Here is a 25,613-nt window from a genome sequence, read left to right as displayed (position 1 = left end):
ATATAGTCATATAGATACATAAAGGTTTGTGTAGAGCATATGGAAGTGAAGCAACCAACTATTCTATAACTCCCATAACATATGTTGGCATTGGGGGTTTCAGCTTTGTGTGACCAACACTTGTACTAATATTTATATTCTGCTGAATACTGATATACAATCATAGTTTAACTTAATTTTGGTTAGATACATATGCCTCTAAACATGTTGTTTTATGGTGCTATGTATATGTTAAATTCCTTAAGTTTTATATGTGTCACATGATTAAGCTAAACGTACATCTCTCTTACTTGACACACACCCACCCCTGATTTTGAACTATGAAGTGGATACAATATTGTACTGTTGTTAGATCACAAGGATGAGATATTTTGATTTATAGAAAAACATGAAGTGGATACTTTTATTTTTTAAAATTTTCATTGAAATATTTTTTTTTCAATGATGATGAAATAGGGATATTGAGAAAAAGTTTTAAAGGATGATTTTTTTTTATTTTATAAGTTAAAGGGAGTACAACCAGTAAAAAAATGTTAGGAGATGGGTACGCTAAGCAACACCCAAACACATCATGTGATATTGTGATGTGAGTCATGCGGCATGCCTGGTACATACGGCTCTACTAATTGAATGGGCTTAATTGGTCCGACCCAACGTAAATATATATTCACAAGCCCAATGATACTAGCAAGGTCTACGGTCCAAGTGCAACCAAAGCTAATCTGCCCAAATTCAAAGTTAACTAACTTAAGCCTGCTTAGTTACAGTTAGCAACGATCCGGCCCATTTACTCTAGTTAGTAATTAGTAGCTAGGCCCAATACTATATGTACCTGTTAAGTTGGACAAAAATAAAATAACATTTTTCTTTATTATTTTTATATCATAAATACATGTATTGTAGACAAGTTTATGAATTTTAGTGTATTTAGATGGAGTAACTTCAAATAAGCTTTCATCCATGGGGTCTTGAAGGCCCAACGTTACATTCGGATCGAAGGGAGAAGACCTATTCAATAAAAAAGTGCAAGCAAAAAGCATTCTATGAACGAATTCCTTCATAGCCTTCATAGATAGAGTAGAGAGAAAAGGGAGTAAGCCTTTGGTATTCTGTTCTTATTGCTTAGTTCCTGTCTATCTCTATCTATCAAAATAGACCCGGAAAAAAGAAAGCCCCTAGAACCTGGCAAAGTCATTATCATTATCAAGGAATTCCCGAGCGATTCTAATCCTTCCCGTAAAGATAGAAGACTCCTTACCTTAGGAGCGGGATGAGTGATACATCCGGCGAGCGCCGGTGAAGAACACAAAGAAAGCAGGAGCTCGGGGATTGAGATAATCCCTCAAGAGAAAGGAGGCAGACTGGTAATAAGGCCTCCCACATAGGGGGAGGGAACCGAAAAGCTAAGCTTTGAGGTCGACGCTTTGGGAGTACCTATTGATGGAAGAGGGGCTCTAAGCGATCACGAGCGAAGACGTGTCGAAGTGAAAGCCCCTGGGATTATTGAACGTAAATCTGTGCACGAGCCTATGACGCCCCAGCTTGACTCGAGATCAAGACTCCTTACAGCTCGCACCAATAGTGGAGCGGCCGGAGATTGATTGAAAAGGCGCAGCCCTGCCGCCCCCCTAGCCGCCTACCTACTCGTGTTCGTAGCTCGATCGGAGGTCAAGACTATGGTCCGCCGGAAAAACAGAAGTCGTCCGTATCAAGTGATACGTGAATTGCTCAGTAGTGCTTCGCTACCAAAGCGCTCCACCTTTTGATGAAATCTTGGAAAGCATCACAAATATTTCACTTACTAGAATCAAAAGAAAGGCAATTACCTACCGAATGGTCCATGCCGGACCTTGTTCGGTCAGTAAATGGATAATATTTCAGTACCCTAGTCAGGTTTATGACTTACAAGGCAAAGGAACTCTTAGTTGGTTATGGGAGGAGATTGTAAATATCCTCGATTTAATCAACTATGTTTTCTAATGTAGGTTCTGGAGTTCTAACATTTGAATTTCTCTTACATTCTACGTTCCCGAAACGAATCTTGTCAAATATTTCACATTTTCTATGATCATCTCTATTTCAGGTATTCGGGGAATCCTCCTTAATAGACGCACTATTCCTATTATGTCAATGCCAATTGAATCAATGTTATTAGCTGTGAATTCGAACTTTTTGGTATTTTCCGTTTCTTCGGATGATATGATGGGTCAATCATTTGCTTCATTGGTTCCAACGGTGGCAGCTGCGGCTATTGGGTTAGCCATTTTCATAATTACTTTCCGAGTCCGAGGGACTATTGCTGTAGAATCTATTAATAGCATTCAAGGTTAAACATGACTCCTAGAGAGTTACCAAAATACGAAGTTCTCTTTTCGTTCTCTTCTTTCTTCTGCTAGAGGTTGTAACAATCCAAACGATCCCACTACATCAGGACCCTTTCGACGTTGCACAAAAGCCATTACTTTACGTTCAGCTAGCACTAAAAAGGCTACTCCTAGTAGAAGTGGTAGAATTATTCCAAGTATTCCGATAGTTTACGATATAGATAGATATATATTTAACAACATTCTAAGAAAAGATATTAATAGATATCCGTAGTTGTCCGGTCGTACCCAAACAATAAGATTCCTGAGGAAAATGCACCAAAGATCAAAGAGCGATTGAGAATCTCGAGAACCAGTCTGAACGTCTGTCTTCGCGGGGCGATTTGAAAAGGAGTATATCTTTCTTGTAGCGCCTTCCATTCCACTATTCTGATCGAGAAAGAATTATCCACATATGAAGTTTAGGGGCTAGTCTAAGTAGTGATATATGAAAAATGGGATTCTGGCGCTTTCAAAAATCAAAAAACAATACGTTAGATGTTATATCATAATCTTTGCCTATCGGCATCAAGGTGTTTGATAAAACTTTGGATTTTCAAGTGACGAATGATCAAATCCCACGGGTGACAAAAATAAAATAACAAAAAGTTGTTGAAAGAAAAGGCTATATTCCTTTGTAGAAAAACTGATGCGTTTTGAAGGCTTAATTGTCACATTGAGGGTATTTCGTTGTGCTCACTACGTTTGCTTAAATCATAAATATGCTATTTAACGCCGATTATAACATATTCTTATTAAATTGCCTTTCGGGAAAACAATATTCTTCTTGATGATTGTAACGTTTTTGGTCCATTATAAAAAAAATCATTTTGTTATGATGTTCTTAAATCTTCTATTTGTGATGCAAGCTCAACCAAAATTTCATCTTGATTGATATTAGGGAACAAATTGAATTCACTTCACTCGAATTGAAATCGAATACGATAACAACAATCAAGCACGTCGAAATATCATAGAATCTATTTCTTCGATCCATCATTGTGTGGAATATAATATATAGTATACAAAATCTTTAGTTCTTTGAACTAGTGAAAAACAATGTATAAGAATCATTGAAATAAGATGTTTAATTGTATATAAATAGAGGTTTTGCCTTCAAAGTGATTTGGGTTCATGTTTGGGGGGAAAGTGAAATGGACTGTCAGTTATGTATGAAGCACTCATTAAAAGTAGCATCTGGTTCTTATCTATGCAAAATTATTGAAAGTATTTTGTTTTTATTCTTGTGGAATAAATTGTTATTGCTAGTGGAAATTAACCGGATTAAGCTTAAACTCGACTTGTTTACAGTATTTAAGAAAGTTTTAGCACAATTAATATCTTCAGGTTCTATGTCTATTGTTTAAACTTGATTCGTTTCTAATTTACATATCTATTAGTTAAAATAATGTACCGTTTTAATTATAATATAAAATAACAATATTAATATAACATTATAACTAACTATGTATAGTTATAATAAGTTAAAGTTATAATTATGTTATTTATGTATAGTTATATTATAATTATACTATAGCATAATATATTTTTATTAAATTTTTTAATCTCACACATGGAGTAACTCTTATTATGTAATTATAGGAGTATTTTAATACAGAAACATATAATAGGTTTGTTTAGGCTCGACACCATATCAAACTCGATGTTTGTAGCTAGCTAGGGCTTGTGCTTGAGCCTGATATCAAACGAGCATCATGATTTAAGCTTAAGTTTGATTCAATCTCAAGTAACTTGCAACTTGCAAGATGTTTCGATGCAATAGATCTATTAATGGATAATTTAAATTTTATTTTTAGTATTTTTATGGATTAAAACTTGGCAGGAAATAAATGGTGGTCCATAATCGGTCCCTTTGAAGTTCTATCCAATCTTGAGCATATATCAATGGTTTTCTTGTCAGTTATGATTCATATTCCAGTATGGACCGAAGAGGTCACAAAATTATTGATGCTCGAAAACGTGTGTGTGTGTGTTCTTGGTGTGTTTGTGTGAGAATGATTTAATGAGCATTCAAGATAAGACAAAAAGTTTATAGGGTGGATTTCATTAGCTTCATGTAAAGATGATCTTACACCATGCATGTATAAAGCTAAAAAAAGATTGCTTAATTGATTGAAAGCGGAGTGATAACATGCAAAAGTGTTTTGGGGCATCATAACTTCTATGTGGAATAATAATAATAATAATAATAATAATAATAATAATAATAATAATAATAATAATAATTACTTAGTTTATACTTCATATTAGAAACCAAAAAAATCTTCAACTGAAACAAAAGAAGATAGCTAATAGGCCGGATTTATAAGTTTCTTGCAAGAAAAGTTTTGACTACACCACGATTTACTTGATATGTTGGTTAGTAAAGTATTGATGTTTATCATAAGTTTTTATGTAACAAGTTCTCGAGATTAAAAAAAAAGATTAATAAACAATGTGTGTGTGTGTGTTAGAGAGAGAGACAGAGAAGGGGGGGGGGGGTTGAAATATGTATGAATATACGAACAATCAAAAGATATGAACGGTTCCATAAACTTCATGTAACAAGAGGTTACACCGAACATAAAGTCATAAACTAGCGATCTTTAAAGCAAAAACAAGAGCACTACTTAAGAAGACATGAAAAAAAAACAAAGAGAAAAAAGAAATTAAGTTGGTCTTTGAAGCACAAGATTGCCTTCCTCAAATTCATCTGCATCCTGAAAAGAAAAAACAAAAAGTAAATAAATAAATCTTTATACATTAATCAGGAAAGAAAAAAAGTAAAAAACTACCAAAACAAACACACGCATAACTTAGAGAAATGAGAAGTAGCTTAATTACCTCAATTACTCCTTGATGCTTTGCATTTATAGCATTCCATCCTGCTAGCATAATTGTGCACCCCACAACCTAATCTACTTCAAATAAAAAAATGAACAAATTAGATTTAGTAACATTACACATATAACTAACTATATAACTTGTGTCAGTTGAAAATCATTATTATTTATACCTATTGCAAATCCAATCTCCGGTTTTCCACCCTGGAACAACACTAGCATCATAGCCATAACATGTTGCGGTTGAAGCAGCCATCATAGCGCTATAATCTCTTATCGTCCCACATCTATAACAAGCGGTCCTACTCGCATAATTGTGGCTCCCACAGTTGAATGTAGCACAATACCAATCACCGGCCAAGACTTCTGTTCTATTCATCCCATAAGATGAAACCTCGTCAGGTGTCGCGAATTTGGGACACTGACATCTTTGGCACGCATCACGTTTCTTAAAGTTCAAATGCTGACATGCAGCACACATCCAATCTCCACTGCTCATTCTTTGTTGTTATAAGTTTTAGAATCTGAAAAAATATTAACAAAAGAACAATAAATCACATTTCATTTCCTTTTAAAAATACTAAAAATACCAATCTATTAATTAAGAAATTAGTACTAACCTTGAGAATATGTTGATCTTGTAATGGTGGAGTGAAGTAAAACAGGACAAACAAAAGAGTGATATATGATTGTGTTTGAGTTGGTGATTTTTCTTGATTGAAACTTAGGGTTTATATACTTGCCAAAAGATTCTAAATATGGGACCCATGTAAAATATGAAAGTAGTAATCTTTTAAAGTTTTTTAGACATTTTTAGTAGTGTATTTTCATATGGTCTCTCCTTGGAATGAGATTCCAAAAGTAGAAAAGTTGCATTGGTTCAGGTAAACCTTTCTAACAAGTGTCACATTGGTTCAGATAAACCTTCCCATTGTGTAGAAAAAATTATCCATGCAAACACAATCTAAACATGAGTATTAATTAGTTAAAGATGATAAAATCTAGCTTTTAAGAGAGGGTATCTATAATTAAGTTATTTTATGATGTTTGAGTTTCTATTTAACTTATATTCATAAGTTAACAAATGTCTTAGAATTTAAATACATCTTAGAATGTAAACGGGTTTTTGGGTGGACTATGATTGTCGATCTTGCACACGTGTAAACGGATCATATATGGGATAGGTTAGTAACCATAAAACCATATTTCATAACCGTCGGGTAATTATTATACGTTATTCATAGAGTTTGATGCTCTGTCCAAAACTTGATCTTAAATTCATCTACAAACCTGATTTTAACTATAAATTTCAATATAATTATGCACTTTTAATAATTTCAAATCTCTAGAAAAATAGACTATTCGTAATAAATTTCAAGATTACGTGATATATTAATATATTCGAATTGAATGCGGGTAAATTAATTAGAGTAATATCAAACCGTCCAACACCCCTAAAGTTTTAGAACTAATAATATATTTGAGTAGTTGAGCCAAAAGATTTCGGGTTTCAAATTTTCACATCCGCTTCAAATTGTTGGAACTATTAACAACAATAAATCCTAAATCCATAGTTTGATTTCAAGTTTTTAGTAAAAGTTTGTTTGGGTTTCAAATTAAAGTTCTTTGTTTGATTTGGGGAGACGAGTGTAAATTTTATAAAAATTCTTGACGAAATTTGGCATTATATTAGTACAAGGGTCATAAATCCCTAATCCATGCTATCTTAATTCCTACATTAAACTGCTAAAATGTGAACAACAGGTGGTTATGTAGCAAAAGAACATTTTTTACAAGATTCAAATGCCATATATGCCCCTCTTTACATGATTTTTCTTGCATTATTTAAATAAAAGTCTTTCATGCTATTCTTTCTTACTATTTCGACTTTTAGTTAATATATTATGTGCACTATTAATCTTAAATAAGAAGGCGACAATCAACGGGTCTTTGACCTAATGATATTAATGTATTAAATAATGTTTTGTTAAATGGTGAGGATTTAAATCCTGTAGTTGTAAGAAAAACTAAATAATTTAAGATTATGGTTAGAAATTGTAATTTGTTTTTTTTTTAATTTTTTTTAACAATAATAAAAAAGGTAAACATAAATCATGATACATTTGCTAATGATGTTTGGTCCAACTGATCAGAGGTGGGAAGGTTTACCCACTAATGTGGGGTTCCTGTCTAGGAGGTCCCTAGTTCGATTTTTAGCTCATGTGCACACTTTAAAATATGGTCATCGCCACTTTAAGGGAGATTTAAATTCAGATTAGACGAGTTATATGCAAACAGTAAGTCTTTTAAAGTCTCAAACAACCCGTTACACTTGTTCGTTAACAAAAAGAAATAACATGATACATCCCTTCATTGGTTTCTCACATGATGGCCCCACTCATTAGATGGCATGGACATACACACATCTTCATATACATTGTACTAAGATACAAAATAACAACTATTTTGGTGTTGGTTATTTGATTATAATAAGTTTCATGGTTTCCATGCCATGAGAATAAGTTCCTAATATATGGAACAATGCACCAATACAAAATTATATTCTTCTTCGCTTACGATTATTTTTATGGCAATAATTCAAATCCCCACTTAAAGATTCAGTGCTCACTTTACAAGATAAAATTATTTCACATCAATATCTTTAGATTAAATTTGTATTTTTTCAAACTAGGATTTTTTACGCTAGTATAAATGTGTATACGTGTGCGCGCGCACCCACACATTGTTTTAGTTGAATTGGAACACTATAGAACCACTATCGAAGATAGGTAGTGAGTTTCACATATGAAATCGTTGATAAGGCACAATTAATCATAAATACTTTGAACGTTAGCTAAATAATGAATTTCACGTATATATCTTTGAATCAGATACTAGAATTAGTCGTATGATACTTCGAATAGTTATATCATAAGTTGTGGATAATACAATATGCATACATAAGTGCCAACGTATACCTTATTTTCGGTGAATTGTAACCTCTATGGAGATGGTAGTGAGTTTCACGTGTAAAATCATTGATACAATCACAAATACTTTGAAAGTTAGCTAGATAATGAATTTCACTTATATATTTGAATCAATCACGTAAATTAGTCGTACGATTCCCGAGTCTCATTTAAAGAGGGGAGGGGAAGGAAATAATAAGAAAATCGAAAGGAATCATGTTCCAGATATTTTTTAAGGAGGAGATGTGAGGGAAGGGGAGAGAAAAAGGCTAGAAAATTTTAGTCTATACTCATCCTTTCAAATTGGAAAGATTGTGAGAGAAAATGTGCAAGTATAACATTAACTACCTATTAACTCATAAATTTTCTTTCCTTTCCTTTCATTTTCATTAAACTCGGAAATATGAAATGAAGTGACATATTTTTCTTTCTCTTTCTTTCTTTTCTCTTTCAATTCTCCTCCCTTTATTTTCACTTCTTAAATAAAACTCTAGAATACAGTGAAAGAGTTATATTAGAAGTCATGGATAATAAAATATACATATATAAGTGCCAACACAATTACGGCTACATACTCATTGGTCCCAACATATTTTTCGAAAACAAAAGTATTCAACTATAAGTATAGTTATTGTGGTGATTATTCAACTTTATACATAATTATATATTATAAATGACTAATGAAAGCATATTTCATAAAAATAATACAAAGGATTAAAAATGATTATTGAAAACATATTCCATGAAATGGTAAAATGACATTTTATCGACTTTTGAAATTATTGACAAATTTCATAACTTTATGTGTATTCCACAAGTGACGTGTTGAATACGCTTTCAATAGTCAATTAAACGTCCTTTTACCATCTTATGAAATTGGACCTTTTCCATTTATCATCGGTTATGGACTTCAAGTGAGATTGATTAATCGAACGGCTAGAAAAAAAGTTAAAACTAGTTTTACCCGTGTATTGATTGATTAGGGTCCCGTACTAACCAATTTTAATAATATTTTATCATTTCAACCAGAGACGAAACTATAGAGGGGTCAGATGTAGTGACATAGTTTGACCCCTTGAAATGATGTTGTTAGAGTACTTGCACCAAAAAGAAGGGTAAAAACAAATTGATCAGACCATATTCAAGGCAAAATTGATGCAACGATGGAGGCGTTTGAGCTTTTGGTTTGTAGAAGAATAAGATAAAATGCACGGAGTAGGTGGGTCATATAGGTAAAAAGAAAGTATTATTTTTATTATTAGATGGAGGAGGGTATTAAAGTTAAATAAAAAAGTTAAATAATAAATCTTATATTGAAAGGTAATTTGCATAAGTTTTGTTGTTTTTATGTATTTATATTAGGTAGTTTTGATTTTGATATATTTATTTTTTAAATTTGATTTTAATACAATATATTATTTACTTCATTTATTTCAAAATTTATCAACCTTCTTTACTATTAATATGGTTATTTATATAACTACACAACATCTTTTTGCCATGTTAAGAGATTTCATATGATAGGTCGGACAAAGCAAAGGAATAATAAATTTTATTGTGACTCTCCAGTTGAAAAGTTGTGATTCCGCCACTGATTTCAACAATCAGTAATTATTTAACTCTATGAAATATTTTATGCGTGTGAAATGCGCGTAACTTTACACGTAATTAAAATCGTATTTCATAAGACGATACAAAGGATTAATAAATGACTATCGAACGCGTATTCCATACCTCCCTTGTGGGTACAAGAGTAGTGTTGTAAAATTCTGAAAATCAGAATATACTGATATGGAGGACCATACTAAAAGGTTCCCACTTGAGGCATATCAATTGGTCAATATTTTGCTGACATGTGAAGGTCAACATTATTTTCACGCGGGAAATTAAACATAGATGGCTTGCTGTCAACCTCGGATTGGATAAGGAAGAATCCTAGTCAGCATCCTTTGGACAAGATGAATATTCCAACACATGAAGAAGTAGAGGAGTTCCAAAGAATAATGGTCCCTCAATTATTATTATTATTCAGGAATCTATATCAACTCATGCTATGCGGCAAATAGCCGTTGTTTTTTTAAGATGGATTTTTTTTTCCTTTTTATTTATCTTGTGTTGTGTGTATAAAAATTGATTCATTCATTCACTTGTTATAATTTGTGTATCAATATTTTTCATGTTTTTTTACTGCGTTTAAAACAATAAAACTACACCTATTAATCAGAGTTATTTTTTAATCTTTTATCAAAATGGTATAAAAAGTTAAGTAATTTTTATCAAATTTACATATTGCCTAGTTAAAACTTACTCTCTTAAAAAAGATTCATATCAGTTAACTAGAAACGTTCTCTAGTATCGATCCCACATCATCAAGGTCACCTCAGGAGCTAATGCTTAAATGAGAAGTTTTTCTCCCATCCGAGGGCAATGCATTTAGAAAACGTTGGTGATATTTGAGACATCTATTTTTTATTCCTACCATCTCACATGTTAATTATTGATGTTGGAGCTCATGCTTAAATGTGAAGTTTTTCTCTCATCCATGAGCAATGCATTCAGAAAACGTTGGTGATATTTGTGACATCTATTTTTTATTCCTACCATCTCTCATGTTAATTATCTATATGAAATTTGTTTAAAGCGTCATATGTTCGATCTAATCTATGATATATAAACGAAAGATTTAAAAGCTCTCTGGTTGCTTCCTACATTCTCTCAAGCCACCAGATTATATTATTTGTAAATGAAGGATTTTCATGCATTTGGCCCGAATTCACGGGTATGGGTCTCACAAAACCCAGATATTTCTTAAACGAATTATAACATCTCATTAAATTAAAAATTAATCTCACAAAATATTTGATATGAAAATCCTATAAAATAGGGAAATTCTAAAAAATTAATATATAATTTCTTTACAAAAGGATATATATTATTTATAATTAAAAAAATTGTAGAAAAAAATCAGCGGGTCATGGGTCTCACCAAATCCAAATAGCTTTTAAATCGAGTTATAACATCTCATTTAATTGTGAAATCATTTCATCATCAAATACTAAGTATATTATTAACTTTTATACAATAAATAAAATTAAAATCCAAAAAATATATAAATATAATAAACGAATAATGTAAAACTACCCCCCGGGGCGTATTATGGGGGATAAAAACTAGTTGTACATATACGAGCATAATTTGAAGGTGACCAAGTTATTAAAGAATATCATCTGGCACTTTAAGCCGAAACATGTTGATTTTTGCTAAAGATAATTAATTATATTGCATTAATTTCTTCAAATATTAAGAAAAACAAAACAAGTAAAGACATAGCATTCTTGTAGCACAAAGGAAAGTCCACATAAGTTCTTATGCTCCTACTCCCTTGGTGATGTGCATCTATAGCATTGAATCTTACTTGCAAAGTTATGTCCTCCACACCTATGCAAATTAACCCATGAAATTAATCATTACCTCATTAAAAATCTAGATAAATACTATAAAAATTGAAAAATCCAGATAAATACTATAAAAAATAGACAGGTTATTAATCCCGATTGATCTTATATACTTCATCCGTCTCATTATAAGTGTCCACATTTCCTTTTTATTTGTCTCATTACAAGTGTCAACTTTAAAAATTTATTAGTCAATTTCCAAGTTTACCCTTAAACACACACAACTAACATTAATAAACAATATTGATGGACCCGCTTTTCAAGGGCATTATATATTGTCATTTGATAAGAAAAAAAAGTAATCATTCAATCCACCTTAAACTTTGTGTTTTTCAAACCTGGACACTTATAATGGGACGGATGGAGTAGTTGATTAATGATTAATTACCTGCCACACATCCAATCGCCAACTTTCCCTCCCGGAAGAATGCTAGCATCATAAGAAGGATAACCACTAGACTGCGACGTGAATGCCATCATCACGTGTAAACCACATTTGTAACACTCAGTTCTGTTGGCAAAGTTGTGTGCCTCACAACAACAATACCAGTCGCCCGCCAATACCCTAGTCTTGTTTGCATGAGTTGAAATCTCGGCTGGTGTTGCGAATTTAGGGCACTGACATCTTTGACACACGTCACGTTTCTTGAAGTTCGAATGTTGGCATGCACCACATATCCAATCTCCGCTACTCATTGTTTCCCTGCTTGATTTCTTACTGAAAACATCATAATAGATATGTAAAAATTATATCATTGATATGAATTTGTGTGTTAAGAAAATGATATAAAATATGTGTGTTACATGCTATAGATCTTTATGTACTTTTTGTTATGTAAACAAGCACTGTCTATATGTTGAAAGTTTAATAATTACCAACCTTGGATTAGGAAGTTATGTATGTTTTTGCATGTGATCAATAAATGAATGATCTGCAATGGTTTATATACTTGAAAAAGATTCTAACAAGTTATGAGACATGTAAAGTAACCCCCTCTACCAAAAAGAAATATTAAATATTCTTCTTTCTCCAAAAACTATTTAGAAAAAAAAATAATGGAAAACATATAGGTAAAAAAAGGTAATATTATATAATTTTTCAATTAATATTGTTTAGGACATTACTTATATAGATAATAACAATATTTATAATTTTTTTTAAGAATTTCAAGTTGAAGATCAGCTATCTTTATGATATTCATTATTATCGTCATGTTTTCGCATTATTATTCGGTTAAAGTGAAATGGTATAAAAATTTATGTAGGTAGGAAAGACATGAGAACATCTAGCTTGGTGGTACCAATATGCAAAACGGTGCCACTTTTCGTAAGGTTAAGCTGAAAGCATCTATTAAAAAATAGGTTAAACTTGTTAGAGTAGTTGAAGAACTATGTTTTATTCATTTAACTTTCTTTTGTCCGGCTAGTTTCTTGCAAGTCGGTGATTTATAAAATATTCGTTGTTCAAAAGAAAACTGGGGGGGGGGGGTTTGGTGGTTATGCAATGCAACATAGAATTTGTAGTGCGTGTGTTTACGATAGTGTCTGGTAATAATGTTCTTGAGTCTTATGAGTTTGTTATCTTTCATGTTTCTTTGTTTCATTTGATCTCATAACGTAACAAGTACACATAATTTATAATATGTATTTTATATTAAAGACTTATTAACACATGATCATCAACATGATGTGTATTATATATATATCGATTGCTTGGAATTGGATTCCAAAAGGTTTCAATATCATGTTAGATATACCTACCCAACATGCAACCTTTACTCATGAAAAATGTGTTACAACTTTGAAATTTATTTTTATATTATCTTTTAATGAATATTTGTAAGGTGTGTGGGATAGAGGGCCCACGGTACGCACGAGATACTTACTTTCACATAGAAACAATGTTTTCATAACCGGATCGGATAGCGAACCGGTCGGGCAACTGGTTCACCGGTTTAACTGGTCGAACCGGTCAGACCGGTCCAATGAATTCGGCTTTAAAAATGCTAGAAAAACAAAATTTACAAAAAAATATAGTTTTTTAATAGGAAAACCGGTTCAACCGGTCCGGTTTTCCTGTCGAACCGGTGAACCGGTTCGGGCCGGCCGGTTTTCAGGATACCGAGCGAGCAGCATACAACCGGACCGGTCGGTGGACCGATTCCCAGTCGAACCGGCCGGTCCGGTCCGGTTTTAACAACATTGCATAGAAATGCAAAATTAGTGCAATTTTTTTTTCTTTTAATATATCGTATATCCTTGAGCAAATATTAGGATATTCATAGGTAAAATAGGATTTTTGAAATACTTCTTAATCTTCTAGACCCGCACAATTACAAAAAGTTCATATGATTCTAGGGTAAAACTTCCAAAAGAGCCCCTATGCAATGACGAAGGATAGTTGGGGCCAGGGGTGCCCCCGGCCCCCTCTGTTTTTTCGCGCAGTAATGTAAGTTTACATGTTTTCGTCCGATATTTTTTATACGTAATGTAACTTTACCCGTTTCCAATCGTAAATTTGATCACGTCCCCTCCGCTTATAGATTTTTTAACATGTATTTTCGTCCGGCCTCCTCGAAATCTTCATCCAAGCTTCGTTAGTGCCCGTATGTACATGATTCCTTCATGCATTATTTGACTAAAAGGCTTCTATCCATTTCTGTATGATCACATGAAATGGCCCCACTTGTGGATGACATGGACTCCACGTAAGCAGACCTTATTTATATGCAAACTTATTAGATTCATATATGCACCATTAAGCGGGTATCAAAACATAAAGAATTTTATTGTGTCTTCCATATAGGAATAAGTTCCTCATAATGCAACAAATTGTTAAATTCCTCTTTTTGTAAGTCAGCCGTCACACTATTACTTGATTAAACAAATTTAAATACATATAAAATTAACTAGTCATCTTCAAAAGCAAAAACGATTTTCAACCGAAACTACAGTCACAAATACCCAGTTTTACAACGGTGCATTATTTAATTTCATTTGACTACGTAAATCTCCAAAGTTATATATAAGTTTCATTTTTCCTCGAGTTTAATGGTTTACAAAGACCTTATAACATGTTACCTTCATTTTTCTTTTTCATTAAGTGTATGCAATACCTTATATGCCACATTGAGTGAACATACACAAGATTGACACATTGACCATATTCGTGACCATCTATGTGCATAAAGAATATGTTATCACTTTCTTTGTATATGAATATGCATCTTTATTATATTCTTTTCCCCGCAATAATTCATAACCCCACTTGAAAATTCATTTGCACGTGCTTGCTTATGCTCATGCTCATGCTCATGCTCAGACACAATGCATATTGCATATTATTTCATATATTTATTGACGTATACACGTATGTATAAAACCATGCCTCCTTAAATAAACTCGTATATCTACTTACTACCAACTTGACATATGTGACCTGAGTCCAAGCAAGTGGTAAGAATGTAAACCGTTTCTAGGTTTAGATGACCATGATGTGAGTATATGTGCTTCTGAAGTATAGGAATCGTATGTTCTCCCACACATTGATGTATAAGATAACAGGTGCATGCCCACAACGCGAGATTGGTAAGTTGAGTGAGGTATTGTCATTATCAAAGATTCTTGATGTGTTATACCTTTCTAGGTTTCAAAACCGGTCCCTTTAATAATTCAAGAAAAAGGTGTGGTTTTGATAGATGATCGAACACGAAGATTAATATTCTTCATTAGATCAAAAGTGATGCTAGAAACCATTATAGACACTATGATCAAATTCGTTTTTTCTTTCTTTCTATAAAAGGGTAAAAGGGGTATTCTCTCAAGTTGTAGACAAATCTTTGTTGTGGACGTTAGAGGATAACAAGATAAATATTTCAATATCGAAAACATCAAATTTAAAATATACTTGTTTGGAGAACCACGTAAAAAATGATATAAGAATTTGAATCTTGTTGCTAATGTGTCAAGTTGGAGTCGGTTTCACGCATGACACCTTGTTAATGATGTAAAGTGTTCTGGTTATAATAACGATCTCACACCAACCAAATAATACCGTTTGTTTTGCTCATTAAAAGCTACTAAAAACTCACAAGTTTGTCTTTTGTTGTATGAGTGGAAAGTGGAACGTTCCTAAGAGGTCACTCATCTTTGAATTAAAGTTCTACTCTTGTCCGCGGTCATTGCGTTCAAAACACGTTAGTGATATTTGATACTTAACATATTTCTTGTAGCAAGATGTCACTTGTATCAACATATTAGAACAATATGAGATTTGTTTTAGGACTCCCACTAGTGGACCGCTTTTCAGGTATTCTTGAGTCTTGACCCAAGATCAAGGCCCAGATATGAAAAACATGTTGAAACAAGTGAAGCTTTATACTTATGTTTTTGGGGTGTGTGTGTGATTGGAATTAGGTGCAAAGTGCAAACTGCTCAAAAGGTTCAAACATGAATTGTTCGAATGAAACACAAGTTTAGACTGAACTGACGACATTTAAAAATTTATTTCAAATAAAAGGACATATATATAATACAATTGGTTTTTCTACCCGGCGCTCAGTTGGCAAAACCCAGTCGTTGAAACACGGGCGGTGGTAAAACCCGAGCGTTACGACAATGAGTCGACACGAATTCGGTCAGTATCAGCTGCGTTGGTCATGATATAGCCACCATTGGTAAAATTTGTACGTTAAAACCCAAAAAATTAATTCGTCAAATTAACATATAGGAAAACAAAATATTAAAGGCGATGTTTATCTGGTTGGCAAACCTAGACGGTGGTTAAACCCAAGCGTTGTCGGTCCCGAACATTGAGGCGGTAACTTGACACGAATTCAGTCGGTTTTGATTACATGTGTTATAGTACCAGAACTAAAAAACGAAAAAAATATAAAAAATTGAGGTGGACCAACAACCAATTTGTGTTTTGTTTTTGTTTGGGGGGGGGTCGGAAAACTTGCGCATTGTTAAAACTCTGCGTTGTTGTCGGTCATGAGCTTTAAATAAAGCAGGGAGCCGGCGCGAACTCGGCCAGTTTCTCTCAGAATAGTTATGATACATGAATTAAAACAACAAAATTAACAGTACTCGGCCAGTTTCTCTCAGAATAGTTATGATACATGAATTAAAACAACAACAAAATTAACAGTTGTTCAGTTTCCATTACATTTATTATGGTAATTGAAAAAAAAATTGGCAACCAATACGGTGTCGTCAAGTGGCCCAATAGGCCACTTGCGACACCAAAGTTCTTTGTATATATAGTAACTAGGTTATAAACCCGTGTATTACACGGTATTGGGTACAAAAAAAAATTAAAGTTCAGAAAATTTAATAATAAATAAATACATACATACTATATTTGAATATTTTACATTTGCAATTTACGTACCAACGTTACATTTACTATTACAAAACCAAATACTATATACATGACAAGTAATGATGGAGTGTTGAGTTATACTACACAGTTGTATAAACGAATAAACTTGACTGCGATCCACTCCAAATGAAAAGATTCCAGCTACCGCGTATTACAATAGTGTAACAAGCAGATAACTGATCCAACATGTAACAATCTATACACCATGGGTTGCTGCAATTATGACTTATGATGATATTATGTTTGCATATTACCATCAAATCACATCTTTATCTTGAATACCCCAAACTTCTAAATTACAACAAAGAAAATAAAAACAATTAGGTTTATATAACACAAGGATAAAAAGCAAATTACATTATAATTTATAAACTTCCGGTAAAAAAACATGCCATACCTTGTTCGGGTGAGGCGAATTCCTCGACATCCACCACCAACATATAAGGCTGCAATTACATTGACCACCATTTGGGTTATAATTTATTCCTAACTAAAGAGCAAAACACTAACAACAATTCTAACCAACCATTGCAAGATATATAAGGAGAATTGAGTGATACCTTGCATCTTTGGCTGCAATTGTCAAACTCGTAGGTTCATCAATCCTGAAAACAACCTTGAACCTTATATGAACTCAGATTTTCAATTTTGCTGCATAATTTTGTCCAATATAACCGACCAAAGCAACAACAAACCTGCAGTTTATCAAATCAGTTGCACTACTGAAATGACAAAATACCCTGGATGCAAAACAAACTGCAACTTTGATTTCTTGATAGTCAAAATCAAATTCCAAAATTACCCGTTTACTGAGAATAAACATCAGCAAATTGTAAAAGGAAAATTAAAAAATATATATAGCTATAAGAAAATAAAGTAGATTACTGCACACCAGCAGCTGGTAAAAAAACATCACAATTTAAAAGTAAATTAAAAGAAGAGCAAGATTCAATTCATGAATTTTGTCCCTCTCAGAATGTAAAAACTGCAAAATAGATATCCTATTAGTTAAGTTATGAATAGTAATGCAAAATAGATATCCTATTACTAATGTCTAATGTAACTCGCATATTTACATATTATGTGTGCATTCAAAAGTCAACCGAACTACTTTTCAAAGTCAAAGGTCAAATATAGATCAATTATTAACTCATATATTTACAAACTTATTATATGTGTGTGCATCTTTCTATGAACAGGATGATAACTTCCTAGAAGAAGTTGCTATAGCAACACGTCTATGAGACTCGAGCTATTATAGTCAATTTAATTGTAATTCTTGTTTTGTCAAAAAAACATTTACTAATTAAGAAAATACAATAATACTGAATCATACTCAATGAAGACGAATTAAAGGTAAAATCACTGAAACCGAATTAAAGGTACCAAACTGTGGAAGCGATGAAAAGCGAAGGATTAAGTAATACATATCATATTATGTAATCATCTATAGTTGATTTTTTAGTAAACAATATGCAAGTTAGTACCTTGTAAGGACAAAAAAATTGCTCTCTAAAGCATATGGTTCGAGCTAAAAATTGCAAATTCTAACTTGTAACACAATATTTATATACATTAAATCATCCAACTAAAATTAAAATGTAACATGGTATATATACTTAATGTTCCACTTTGATCACCAGATATGAGGTGTTGGGCTTCCACATCATAACATAATGCATTCAGGGATACATCACTAAAAGATTGGCCGTTTTCACTCTGCATTATTTGAAGCAAAAAAAGGATAAGAACAACTAACTGATTAAAGATGATTCTAACATACATTCTATTAAAATGTAGTTGTAATCAGAAGCCACCTGCTTAATTAAAATGATACAATTGAAGTCAGAAGTGGAGACGATGCATCCCAAATGTACCTAATCAAACAAATTGAAGTGAGATGAGATGCTAACTAAACAACACAGTTCAAATTCTGAAAGAAATGAAGGTGGACAATTTTTTTATCCAAATTAATGATGACTTAGATGGTACTCACATATGCATCTAGTTATAACCCGAAAGATTGTTCAACAAAAGGCTTTTGATAATGATCCGGACACAAAACAAATTAAAAATTCATCAAAAGAGTATGATCAAAACTGAAAGTGACATTACTGGTATAATTATGTATGGAAGAAATCAAAATCAAAATCAAAAAATCATTCATAATTACTTAAATTGCCCCTCGAAACTTTTAACTTCCATGGCCACAATAATTATACAACCGGTAACTTCACCAAAACAATAATCATCTTGAATCAGAAAGATAAATCAACAAAATAGTAATATACGTATACCCAAATCAACCATAACCTATTCAATTTCAAATCTTTGTAAACAAAAACCCTAAATCACCTGCAATAGCTAGTGATAAAAGCGAGACTTGTGGCTCCGTCCATCAAGTCGCTCCATATACAAACCATTGATATATACAAATCTGGTTGGAGTCATGTGGCCGATGGCCCTAGATTTAGGAAGGAAGACGTGGGAGTTGGATGAAACCGTAAATGCAACTGCAAAATTCTTAATTGTCCACGTGTCTGATTAACATCAAATGAAAATTAAAGGGAAGGGCTATTGTGAAGAGGAAACCTGTCCATAAAACTTTGTTTTATTATAATACTAGATTACAAACTATATAAAACAACTAACAAATGTTACATCTCTGGTTGTGATCCAACCAATGAATGTTACGTGACATTCACTAAATTTTCTAGTGTTTGTTTCAATATATATATATATATATATAGACACGACAAAGGGACTTAGATCAACAAACGCAAGTTGTGTGGTGGGAGGGTATGTTGTGCGGCAACACATGGTACGTGGTAGGGATGAACAAATGGGACTAGATATTTCCAGTACCAATTTTTTAGTTTTCAGAATCGATAGAGGTATTATTTATAGTGATTATCAGAATTGGTACTTTTAGTACTGATGATTCGATGCCAAACCCATCCCTAGGATAGTAGAACGCGGGAGATTTTGAAGTTTTAAGGAAAAAAAATAATAAAACTGTTATAACAGCACACCTAAACATTATTCTAATTTACATTGTTGTCCTAAACGTTAATAAAATTACTTCACAATTAATAAATTTAATAACCGAACCCGGTCGGGTTCTATTCCAGATACGATTTTTCTGAGGAATCAAAACCCAAGTCTGGTCAGATAGAAACTGGTTCTGAGTCTGGTCCGGAATCGGGTTTTTTCCGGGTCGGGTCCGGAATCGGTATCCCGTTATTATGTTTGTTTTGGTTTGGTAACTGTATCTGTATGAAATGAGAAAGCATGTAAGAGCATTATATGCAGCTAATTTGAATGCTAAATCTTGTTATAACAAAGCTTCAAATCCCCAATTCTCCACCTTCATTAATATTAATATCAACCCTAGAAGCCAAAGGCATAAACTTGCTAATCTTTTGCAGTCAAAGTTAGCTGTTAATAATCCAAGTGGCTATTATAAGTTGATTCATGGACAGATTATAACATATGGGTTTCAATCAGATACCTTTGTTGGAAACATATTGATTAGCAATTATTAAAAATGTGATCATATGGACTATGCACGCCAAGTGTTTGATGAAATGCCTGAGAGAAATGTAAGTACGTGGTCTTCGATGATTTCGGCTTACTCGCAACATGGGTATAGTGACCAAGCATGGATGATGTTTGTTGTGTTTCAAAGAGAGGTTAAAGAGAGTTTAAATGAGTATGTGTTAGCTAGTGTTGTTCAGTCGGCTGCACGGTTAGGGTGCTTGATCAGGGGTTGTCAGTTGCATAGTTTGGTTTTCAAAACTGGTCTTGATCGAGATGTTTATGTCAGTACTTCGGTTGTTGATTTTTATTCTAAAAGTGGTAAATTGGAAGATGCGAGATTAGTTTTTGATGGTTTGCCGGTTAAAACCGCGGTTTCATGGACTATGATAATATCCGGTTATGCAAGAGTAGGTAAAGGTGAAGTTTCGTTACAATTGTTGAGTCAGATGAAAGAAAGTAACGTTGTCCCTGATCGATATGTTCTTTCGAGTGTTTTGACCGCGTGTTCGAGTGTCGGATTCTTTGAAGGCGGGAAGCAAATTCATGGTTTCGTGTTGAGAAGAGGTGCATCGATGGATGTGTCGGTGAGCAATGCGCTTGTGGATTTTTATGTGAAAAGCGGTAAAGTGAGAACCGGAAGGAAGATTTTTGATCAAATGATAATCAAGAATGTTATTTCGTGGACGACCATGATCTCGGGATACATGCAGAATTCATTTGATGACGAGGCAATGGATTTGTTCGTTAAAATGACGATAAACGGTTGGAAACCGGATGGTTTTGCGTGTACTAGTGTTTTAACTTCGTGTGCTTCACTTGAAGCATTAGAGCCGGGTAGACAAACGCATGCGTATACTGTCAAGATGAATCTCGATAAAGATGAGTTTGTGAACAACGGTTTAATCGACATGTATTCGAAATGTGATTCCGTCGGTGATGCAAGAAAAGTTTTTGATAGCATCCGGAATCGTAATGTGATTGGTTACAATGCAATGATTGAAGGTTACTCGAGGCATGGAGATCTTCATGAAGCGTTGGATCTTTTCCGTGAAATGAGGGTTAAAAACGTTGACCCGAGCCTGTTGACTTTTGTCAGTCTTCTTGGGGCTTCGGCTTCGTTACTCACTTTAGATCTAAGCAAACAAATTCATGGATTTATGATCAAACTTAATGTCTCGTTGGACTTGTTCGCAGGCAGTGCTCTGATAGACGTATACTCAAAGTGTTCTTCGTTATCAGACGCACGCCAAGTTTTTAATGACATGTCTGAAAAAGATATTGTCATATGGAACGCTATGCTTTTCGGGTATACTCAGATATCAGAAAACGAAACCGCTCTTAAACTTTATAAAGACCTGCAAATATCATCTCAAAAACCAAACGAGTACACGTATGTAGCACTAGTTACAGCAGCTAGCAACCTTGCTAGTCTTCAAATCGGTCACCAGTTCCATACACAGCTCTTGAAAATAGGTTTCAACCTCGACTCGTTTGTCACAAACGCGTTACTAGACATGTATGCAAAATGTGGAAGCAAAAACGATGCTCAAAATCTATTCGACTTGACAATTTATAAAGACATTGTGTGTTGGAACACGATGATATTAACACACGCGCAACATGGAGACGCTAAAGAGTCTTTGAAATTGTTTGAGAAAATGTTAAACGAGGGAATCCGACCCAATTATGTCACGTTTGTAGCCGTCCTCTCGGCTTGTGACCATATGGGTCTGGTCAAAGATGGGTTTGACCACTTTGAGTCAATGGCTAATTTTGGAGTCGAACCAGGGATAGAACATTATGCGTGTATGGTTTCACTTCTGTGCCGAGCCGGGAAGTTGCATGAAGCTAAAGATTTCATAGAGAAACTACCTATACCGCCAGCTGGCATTATCTGGAGGAGTTTGTTAAGTGCATGTAGGGTTGTTGGGAATCTTGAAATAGGTGAATATGCTGCAAAAATGGCGATTTTGAGTGACGAAAAAGATAGTGGGTCGTATATTTTGCTTTCAAATATTTATGCAAGTAAGGGTATGTGGAGTGAGGTGAAGAAGGTGAGAGAAATGATGGAATGTAACGGGGCGGTTAAAGAAGCGGGATGTAGTTGGATCGAAATTAATAACGAGTTTCATGTTTTTATAGCACGAGATCGATCTCATCAACAAGCGGATTCGATTTATAGAGTGATTAATAACCTGTTTGATCATGTTAGAACATTAGTTTTGACAACTGTTTTTTGAGTAATGAATATCTCATTATAAACTATTTTTAAAAACACATGAAATTGACAAATAATAATAACAATAACAAAAATAATAATAATAATAATAATAATAAAAATAATAATAACAATAATAATAATAATATATAATTCTATGAAAACTTATGGATCCCTTGCAGTTTCCTCAACCAAATGCCATATGTTATGGTTTCTTAGTCATTCTTGTTTGACTTTGTAATATTTGTTAGCAAGAATCATAGAAAAATTCAAACTTTATTTAATATATTCTTGTTACATTGTGAGAACCCAAGGATAACTTTTGCAGATGCCATCTTCTGACCTTTACTCCCTTTAACTTCCATTAATATATTCTTTGCTGGTCATATTCTCTCCAAATTCTATGGCTGGTTTACCAAGGTCAGAAGTGTCATTTAGAAGGTCAGGGTCATCAGGGCTTGTATGGGATGATAAGGTGTTATCAAGGAAACTTGAACCAAAAGAAGGTGATAAAGAGCCACATAAACTAGAGCCAAAAGGCTATAGAACCATGGAGGTTGCACCCACTATTGACCCACCTTCACCAAAGGTCTCAGGGTGTGGTGCCATTTGCACCATGTTTGCTAACCAGAAGCATAAGCAGAGGAAAAAAAGGTAATTAGTTGGTGGTCAAAGTCTTAAAAATTTTCTTGATTTGTAACCTTTTTTTTTTTTTTTTGAGTATGTATGTATTAATATGTATTTTGGGTGTATATTTAATTATTTATATCTATGTATGTCTGAGTTAGAGATTGAGATTATGAAGATGTATACTTGTTCTGTTTTTGTTATTTGTATGTAGACATGACTCATAAAGTCCTCTTTTGTGTTCTTGGGAAGTCGGGATCATACAGTCTATGTTTAAGTGGTACAAACTGAACCAGAGGGACTCAAACCAAAGATTTATAAATAAGCAGTGGTGTATATAAGCCGAGTCGAGTTGCTTTGCCTAAGCTTGAGCTTGTTTTCGGAATAGTTTTTGAACTCGAGCTTGCCTTAGGTTCAGCTTGTATATAATCATATTATGTAAGTGTATATTAAACGTATTAAATAAAAATGATATAAATAATAGGCTCGCTAGCCTAGTGAAGGTCGATAATTGAAGATCGGATGCAGGCCCACTTGTTAAACCCAGCTTACTTTTAGGCTCAGTCTCGTTTATTAAACGGACTTATTTTAGGCTCGGACTTATATAAACTCGGCTTGATTCAAGATTTTAGCATGCCGGTTTCAAGTAGCTGACGTGCGGCTTATTCGTTTACGCCTAACTATTTTTTTCTCATACATAGGCCAGACCCGAACCACTCCAAACCGAAGCCGAAAATAGTGAAAAATCAAACATGATGTGGGTTGGTCCGGGTTAATCATTATGTCCAAGTAAACTTAATCATAATAAACTATCAATACATACATTCTGTTAAGGACTAACAAGTAACATCATCTTAAAAAACATATAGTCTATATTTAAGGTGAACCGAAGATGCCGTTGATGCACGATCAAAGATGATGAACACAAGATGTCGATGATGAACGGTGAACCCAACCAACTGTTCATAACACAACCTAAAAAACTATGTTTTTTTTTTTAATTTTAATTGTTATACGTGTCAGCCAGTTATCAAGCTCTGCCTGTCAGGTTGGGACCTAACCGGCTCGAAATTAGAAGCCTGAGGACCGAACGGCCCAGAATACTATCGGCTGGTCTTGGTCAGGGTCGGGCCTGTTCTTCGGTCTTTTCGGGTGGGCCCGCAAAAGACTCGCCTCTAAATTTTCAAATGTATCATTTAATATCTGTTGCATTCCAATAACATTCACAAGTATTGAAAGTTTTAAACCAAACAATGTACATTTAAGCTACGAAAGAGGAACATACATTATATAATAATAAATGTTAAACAACTGGTTTGGTTTACACTGTCTAAACCAAACCGTAAACCGGACTGTATATATTCTAAATCGACCAAACTTGATGACTTACTAAGTAATTTCCATATATTTGACCTTTTGTTTCTCAAATACTCTTGGCTCATTAGAGAAAGAATTTGTGCTAATATGATTAAAGGGATGTGATCCTCCCACACCACCCCACATGCCTATACGGCTCGTATAGGCCCATACGGTCGTATAGGGTATACATGCCTGACAAGGGGACAAAAAAAACAGCTTTTTGCAGCCTATAAGCCTATACGACCGTATAGGCCTATACGACCGCATAGGCATTAAATGTCTCGTATTGCATTCAGACAAAACCATAAAAGCTATACGGTCGTATAGGGCTATACGACCATATAGAAAACATTTACAGAAACATTCAGACTGCCTTAATCGCTGCCGGAAAACGATTTAAAAAAACCTCAAATTTTGGGTGCATTTTTATTTTAATGTATGTTAACTAGATGTTAAAAAAAACTCAAATATTATATATAAGCAACAAATATGCCTAGACAGTCTTGAGCTTTGGACGAGCTAAGCTTGAGCTCAACATTTAAACCCGTTAAGATAAATGAACCAAATACGACCCGTATAAATAACATATATTGTATATATGGTCATCATTTTTTTTAAAAAAATGTCTATAAACGAGCCAAATACGACCCGTATAAATCACATATGTTGTATATATGGTCATAATTTCTATTTTAAAAAAAAAGTGTCTATACGGCCGTATAGGCCTATACGATGCACAATAAACGATGGCAGACAACCTCTGACACGATTCAGGTCCTATACGACCGTATAGCCCTATACGAGCCGTATAGGACGAAAAATGGTGTATGAAGATCCAGGGTGGTGTGGGAGGATC

The 25,613-nt window shown here is 33.7% G+C and overlaps 1 protein-coding gene, 1 long non-coding RNA gene and 1 pseudogene across 2 annotated transcripts; 1 reads left to right on the top strand and 2 right to left on the bottom strand.

Moving 5' to 3' along the window:
- Positions 1-4,911: 4,911 nt before the first annotated feature.
- LOC143569068 (uncharacterized) lies at positions 4,912-5,920 on the bottom strand. Its single transcript, XR_013141668.1, has 4 exons — positions 5,827-5,920; positions 5,380-5,730; positions 5,208-5,281; positions 4,912-5,083 (listed from the first exon to the last, which is right to left on the bottom strand). It is a non-coding gene; the product is annotated as an uncharacterized LOC143569068 (long non-coding RNA).
- A 5,629-nt stretch (positions 5,921-11,549) lies between these two features.
- On the bottom strand, positions 11,550-12,326 carry LOC143566498 (uncharacterized). Its single transcript, XM_077053187.1, has 2 exons — positions 12,019-12,326; positions 11,550-11,613 (listed from the first exon to the last, which is right to left on the bottom strand). The coding sequence occupies exons 1-2, from the start codon at positions 12,324-12,326 to the stop codon at positions 11,550-11,552; spliced, it is 372 nt and encodes a 123-aa protein (XP_076909302.1).
- A 7,968-nt stretch (positions 12,327-20,294) lies between these two features.
- On the top strand, positions 20,295-22,802 carry LOC143567651 (pentatricopeptide repeat-containing protein At4g39530 pseudogene; annotated as a pseudogene).
- Positions 22,803-25,613: the final 2,811 nt, after the last annotated feature.

The sequence above is a fragment of the Bidens hawaiensis genome, unplaced genomic scaffold, assembly GCF_021521415.1.
Source record: "Bidens hawaiensis isolate Kalapana, Puna unplaced genomic scaffold, B.hawaiensis_p1.1 tig00001236_1, whole genome shotgun sequence".
Classification (NCBI taxonomy): domain Eukaryota; kingdom Viridiplantae; phylum Streptophyta; class Magnoliopsida; order Asterales; family Asteraceae; genus Bidens; species Bidens hawaiensis.
This window is presented reverse-complemented; position numbering and strand designations above follow the sequence as displayed.